This window comes from Sarcophilus harrisii, chromosome X (assembly GCF_902635505.1).
Source record: "Sarcophilus harrisii chromosome X, mSarHar1.11, whole genome shotgun sequence".
NCBI classification, from domain to species: Eukaryota; Metazoa; Chordata; class Mammalia; order Dasyuromorphia; family Dasyuridae; genus Sarcophilus; species Sarcophilus harrisii.
In genome coordinates, this window is record NC_045432.1 from 39,282,952 (window position 1) to 39,289,281 (window position 6,330).

At 60.8% G+C, this 6,330-nt stretch overlaps 2 protein-coding genes across 3 annotated transcripts; both read right to left on the minus strand.

Annotated features, from left to right (window-relative positions):
* Positions 1 to 503: 503 nt before the first annotated feature.
* On the minus strand, positions 504 to 2,571 carry LOC116420208 (skin secretory protein xP2-like). 2 transcript variants are annotated; one of them, XM_031944522.1, is made up of 6 exons: positions 2,519 to 2,571; positions 2,163 to 2,308; positions 1,966 to 2,087; positions 1,832 to 1,888; positions 1,539 to 1,629; positions 504 to 1,091 (listed from the first exon to the last, which is right to left on the minus strand). In XM_031944522.1, exons 1-6 carry the CDS (start codon positions 2,557 to 2,559, stop codon positions 601 to 603), a joined length of 948 nt encoding a protein of 315 aa, XP_031800382.1. In that variant the 5' UTR covers positions 2,560 to 2,571; the 3' UTR covers positions 504 to 600. The 2 variants fall into 2 exon arrangements, with proteins under 2 accessions (XP_031800382.1, XP_031800383.1); XM_031944523.1 differs by lacking the exons at positions 1,832 to 1,888; positions 1,966 to 2,087; positions 2,163 to 2,308; positions 2,519 to 2,571 and having other exon boundaries at positions 504 to 940; positions 1,474 to 1,629.
* Positions 2,572 to 2,628: 57 nt separating this feature from the next.
* On the minus strand, positions 2,629 to 3,695 carry LOC116420357 (basic proline-rich protein-like). The gene has a single exon (XM_031945059.1). It carries the CDS (start codon positions 3,693 to 3,695, stop codon positions 2,637 to 2,639), a length of 1,059 nt encoding a protein of 352 aa, XP_031800919.1. The 3' UTR covers positions 2,629 to 2,636.
* Between the last annotated feature and the right edge of the window lie 2,635 nt (positions 3,696 to 6,330).

Here is a 6,330-nt window from a genome sequence, read left to right on the forward strand (position 1 = left end):
TGGGACCACTACGGGCCTCTCCCGGACCACCTCGAGGACCCAAGTCGGGCCGCTCTTCTGCCAGCAGACCACCCCCTGGGGAGGGTTCGGGCCTATCTTTCGACGCAACACCACCCGAACTGGGTTCGGGCCCGGGATCAGCTCCTCTCGAATCACCCCCTGGGTTAAGCGCCGGACTGACTGCTGAGCCGCCTGCTGCTGCTGCTGCTGCTGCTGCTGCTGCTGCTGCTGCTGTTGCTGCTGCTGCTGCTGCTGCTGCTGCTGCTGCTGCTGTTGTTGTTGAAGTAGTCGCTGCTGCAATCGCCGCTGCTGCCGCTGATAGTGCCGCTGCTGCTGCTGCTGCTGCAGGCGCTGCTGCAGACGCTGCTGCAGGCGCTGCTGCTGACGCTGCTGCTGCTGCTGCTGCTGGCGCTGCATCTGACGCTGCATCTGGCGCTGTAGCTGGCGCGTGTTGCGCTGAGCGGCGCGTTGCTGCTGCGCGAGCGCGCGCCGCCGGCGCCGTCGTTGGCCGACGCAGTCGCCTCTCCTCCTGGGCCGGGTCTGGGGCGGCCTTGTTCTGGGTCAAGTCCAGGACTGGGCAAGGCTCGGTCTTCACCCTGACTAGATTAGGCTCCCGAGCTGGGACTGGGGCTGGAGCTGGAACCGAGCCCGGAGTTGCTGCCGGGCCCCCCCAGGGGCCTGGGCCTGGGCCTGGGCCTGGGCCTGGGCCGGGGCCTGGGCCTGGGCCGGGGCTGCCTTTGGTCGGCCTCCCCCGGGGGCAGGTGCTGGAGCTGGGGCCTGGGCCTGGGTTACTTTGGGCCGGACCCCACCTGGGGCTGGTGCTGGGGCCGGGGGCGGAGCCATAGCCTGGGTTGCTTTGGGCCGGACCCCCCCGGGCGCTGGTGCTGGGGCCGGGGGCGGAGCCATAGCCTGGGTTGCTTTGGGCCGGACCCCCCCGGGCGCTGGTGCTGGGGCCGGGGGTGGACCCATGGCCTGAGTCTGGGCCGGTGCTTGGGCTGCTTTGGGTCGGACTCCCCCGGGCGCTGGTGCTGGGGCCGGGGGTGGTCCCATGGCCTGAGTCTGGGCCGGTGCTTGGGCTGCTTTGGGTCGGACTCCCCCGGGCGCTGGTGCTGGGGCCGGGGGCGGAGCCGGCGGCCTGGCCGCCGGTGCTTGGGCTGCTTGGGCCGGACCCCCCCGGCGCTGGTGCTGGGGCCGGGGGGGAGCCATGGCCGGAGTCTGGGCCGGGGCTGGTCTGGGCCGGACACCCCCGGGCGCTGGTGCTGGGGCCGGGGCGGAGCCATGACCGGAGTCTGGGCTGGGGCTGCTTTGGGCCGGACACCCCCGGGCGCTGGTGCTGGGGCCGGGGGCGGAGCCATGACCGGAGTCTGGGCCGGGGCTGCCGGGACACCCCGGGCGCTGGTGCTGGGGCCGGGGGCGGAGCCATGATCGGAGTCGGAGTCTGGGCTGGGGCCGGAGGGCCGCGGTCCCCCGGGCACTGGTGCTGGGGCCGGGGGCGGAGTCATCGCCGGAGTCTGGTTCGGGACTGCTTTGGGTCGGACCCCCCCCGGGCGCTGGTGCTGGGGCCGGGGGCGGAGCCATGACCGGAGTCTGGGCCGGGGCCGGGGCTGCTTTGGGCCGGACCCCCCCGGGCGCTGGTGCTGGGCCGGGGGGGAGCCAACCGAGCCGGGCCGGGGGCGGCCGACCCCCGGGCGCTGGTGGGCCGGGGGGGAGCCAAGAGTCTGGGCCGGGGCTGGGGTTGCTTTGGGCCGAACCTCCCCCGGGCGCTGGTGCTGGGGCCGGGGGCGGAGCACGCCGAGCCGGGGCCGGGCCGGGCTGCTTTGGGGCCCCCGGGGGCTGGTGCTGGGGCCGGGGGCGGAGTCATCGCCGGAGTCTGGGCCGGGGCCGGGGCCGGGGCCGGGCCGGGGCCGACCCCGGGCGCTTGGTGCTGGGGCCGGGGCGGAGTCATCGCCGGAGCGGGGCCGGGGCCGGGGCCGGGGCTGCTTTGGGCCAGACCCCCCCAGGGGCTGGTACTGGGGCCGAGGGCGGAGTCATCGCCGGTGTCAGAACAGGGACTGGGGTTGCTTTGGGTCGGAACCCCCCGGGGGCTGGTACTGGGGCCGGGGGCGGAGTCATCGCCGGAGCCAGGACGGGGCCTGGGCCGGGCCGGGAACCCCGGGAGCGGGGTGCTGGGGCCGGGGCTGGAGCCATAGCCGGGGCCATAGCCGGGGCCAGAACCATGGCCGGAACCATGGTCGGAACCATGGCCGGAGTCAGGGCCGGGGCAGGAACCATGGCCGGAGCAGGCCGGGCCGGGGTTGTTTTAGGCCGGCCCCGGGGGGTGCTGGGGCCGGGGCGGAGTCACGCCGGAGTGGACCGGGCCGGGCTGCTTTCCAGACCCCGGGGGGTTTACTGGGGCCGGGGGCGGAGTCATCACCGGAGCCGGCCTGGGGTTGCTTTTGGCTGGAACCCCCCGGGGGCTGGTGCCGGGGCCGGGGGCGGAGTCATCGCCGGAGTCAGGGCCGGGGCCGGGGTTGGCCGGAACCCCCCGGGGGCTGGTGCTGGGGCCGGGGGCGGAGTCATCGCCGGAGCCAGGACTGGGGCCTGGGTTGCTTTGGGCTGGAACCCCCCGGGGGCTGCTGCCGGGGCCGGGGGCGGAGTCATCGCCGGAGCCAGGACTGGGGCCTGGGTTGCTTTGGGCTGGAACCCCCCGGGGGCTGCTGCCGGGGCCGGGGGCGGAGCCATCGCCGGAGCCAGGACGGGGCCTGGGTTGCTTTGGGCTGGAACCCCCCGGGGGCTGGTGCCGGGGCCGGGGGCGGAGTCATCGCCGGAGTCAGGACGGGGGCCTGGGTTGCTTTGGGCCGGAACCCCCCGGGGGCCGGTGCGGGGGCCGGGGGCGGAGCCATGGCCGGAGTCAAGGCCGGGGCCGATGTCGCTTTCGGCCGGAACCCCCCCGGGGCCGATGCGGGGGCCGATGCGGGGGCCGATGCGGGGCGGATGGCGGAGCCAGGGCCGGAGTCAGAGCCGGGCCCGGGATTGCTTTCAGCCAGACCCCCCCTGGGGGTGGGGCCGGAGCCGGGGCTGGAGCTAGACCCGGAGTCAGGGCCGGGCCCGGGGTTGTTTTCGGCCAGACCCCCCCGGGGGCTGGGGCCGGAGCCGGAGCCAGGGGCGGGGCCGGGGCCGAGCCCGGGATTGCTTTCGGCCGAACCCCCTCCTGGACTGGGGCGGGGCCCGGGGTCGCTTTCTGTCGGATCCCCCCGGGGGGTTGGGCCGGGGGCGAGGCCAGAGCGGGGGCCGGGGCCAGGCCCAGGGTAGCTTTCGGCCGCCCCCCCCCGGGTGCGGGGGCTGGGACTGGGATCGAGGCTTGGCCCAGGGCCGGGCCCGGGATTGCTTTCTGCCGCATCCCATCCTGGGGTGGGGCGGGGCCCAGGGTTGCCTTCTGCAGCATCACCTCCCGGGCTGGGGCGGGGCCGGGCTGGGCGGGGCGGGGCGGGGGCCGGGCCCGGGCCCGGGCCGGGCCCGTGAGGGGCCCCGCTCCGGTTGGGGACCGGGGGCAACCCCGCCTTATGCAGAAGCCCATACCGGACTGGATTGGGGGTCATCTTCGGTTCCGTCGGTTCCATCGCTGAGGCTGGGGTCGGCTTCTGCTGGACCACCTCCCGGACGGGGGCTGGGGCCTGGGCGGCCTTCTCCGGCGCGCTGGCGTTCCCGCTCCACATCCTCCGACCCCACGAACCTAGCAGCGAAGAATTAGACGACCCCAATGTGGGCGCTGTACAGGTGCCTACCTAGAAAGAAAAAAAGGGACCTAAGTCCCTCTAAGATCCCTCCAGAGATTTTCGCATCCTAAGCTTTCCCTAGCATCGGACTAGCCTGCTAGAGCGCTGGACGGATGCTGCCAGCTCTAGAGACCAATCCTGTTTATTTTGGAGATGCTGTCCCTAGGGACCAGAGAGAGAGACTGCAGCAAACCTTACAGCTGCGTAGTACAGAACTGCGGCAAAAAGAGGGAAAAAAAAAAAAAAAAAAAGGGGCAGAGCAATGATTCTTGGAAAAATGACTACGTTTAGGGATGATGTCTTTTGCTTTATAGAAATTATTTTCTGAACCTATACATTTAAGGGAAAAAATGACATTAGGATGGGAAAGGGGGAGAAAGGGATGAGTTACTCTCAGCATTACCTGAGCACATTTGATACCATTAGTTTGTTCTCCCTTCAGCTCCAAGAACACTGAAAATGTCTTGAAAATCCAGCCATTTTTCAAAGGCAAAAAAGCCAAGGAATCCACAATCAGCCAGTCCACCAGCATTTATTAAGTACCTATTATGTGCCAGGCACCGTGCTAATCACCAGAGTTACAAAGGAAGGCAAAACCAAACCAATCCCACCCAAACCCCCAAACCAAAACCAAGCCTGCTCTTAATTAAGGGGGTCCCAATGGAAAGGAGGGAGATAACATACAAATCACTGTGTATAAACAAGCTGTATTAGCAGATAAAATAGGGGGGTTCTTAGGGGGGAAATATTAAGATTGATAAGGGGAAAATGGTCTAAATTTACAAAGAAAAAAATTCCGGTATGGTAGTTTGGTGCTGGTGCAACTGACTTGCTTCAGCCATTCTGGAAAGTAATTTGGAGCTGGTTAGGGTGGGGTCACCTTTACAATCCCTGCTGTCTGGGGGGGCTGAGGTTGATGGATTCCTTGAGCCTGGGAGATGAGAGGTTCAGTAAAGCTAAGCCAGAATTTCTTCAACTGTGGCTGGAAACAATTTGGTAACAGTAAAAAGGATCAAACATGCTGCCAAGATTTAATTCTTGATGCAAAATAAAACAAGCACATCCATCTCATTAGCATGCAAATTTGCTTTCATCTTTAATAAATGGAAAGATTTTCTATATATCCACATATATATATACACCAAAGAATTGTTTTAAAATAAAATTTTAGGATTTTTTATGTTTATTTTGTATATCTCTTATATAACTCTGTACCCAGGTTCACATACAAATTTCTCTGGGGTGGAGAAGGGGAGAGAAAGGAGCCGCAAATGGAAAAAATTTAAGAAACAATAGGGCTAAATCAATAAGGGATCCCCATTAAAGCCCTAAATCTTGCACCAATATGGTGAGAGATGAGGAAGACAAACTGGCCGAGATCAGAAATGCTGATCAGTATTACCATCTGCCCAGCCCCCCTTACTCTCTGTACTTTCAGCCTCAGTAAGATGGGAAGACTGGGTTCTTAAAATGAAAAAAAAAAAGCCATTTGAAACCATGCCCAGAAAGTTACCAAATTGTAAGTACCTCTTGTCCCATTTATGTCATTACCAGGCCTAGACCTCAAAGACATCAAAGAAAAAAGGGAAGGGATCCGTAGATATGAAAATACTTGGAGCAACTCTTTTTGTGGTAGCCAGAAATTGGAAAGGAGGGGGCTGTCCTCTTATTAGGGAATAATTAAACAAACTGCGGCATATGGATGTCATGGAATATTACTGTACCAGAAGAAATGATGAAGGGGTAGTTTTAGAGACCACTGGGAAGTCCTCTATGAACTGATATCAATGGAAGGAAGGAGAATCAGGAGAATAATTCATGCAGTCTGATCACAGCATTATACAGGACATTCTAAAACTTCTAAGCAGAAAAATGACTTTGAAAGACTCTGATCAATGCAGTGATAAAGCACAAATGCAAAGGAACGAAGGTGAAATGCACAACACCTTCTGACTGGTGATGAACTTAAAACAAAATATATTTTCAGTCAGGGCCAATATGGGAATCTTTCTTCCTGGACTACATAGATATTTATCAAAGGATTTGTTCTTCAGGTTTCTATTTCTCTTTACTTAGTGCTGGGAGAGGGATAACAGGAAGGTCAAATTAAGTTTGGAAATGATTGTTAATTTTAGAATTAAGTATAATAATGATGATGATGATGATGATGCAGTTAAGAAAAGAAATTGAAGCTCAGAGGGAATAGAAATTGTTTCTTTTTTTTTTTTTTGTCTTTATGGAACATTTCCTGCAGCACAGTAGGTATTTAATAATTTTTCAAACAAAAAGCCAGTCATTGTCAGCATTGAGAGTAACATGGATCTCATTTACCATCAAGATACTTACTGGCTGCTGATGTAGATGCTAGGGAGTGAGTGGTGGGAACCCAAAGCAGATTTAGTGACTGGCTCTTCCTTAGTAATAGACCCAGATTCTTTGGAGAATCACACGTTCCAAGACTAGGTAGTAACAAGTATTTTCAATTACTATATCTTAACAACACTATCAACTCTCCATTGAGCAATTATAAAAAACAAACCAATACAATAAAAGTCCCCCATTGATTCTGACAAAA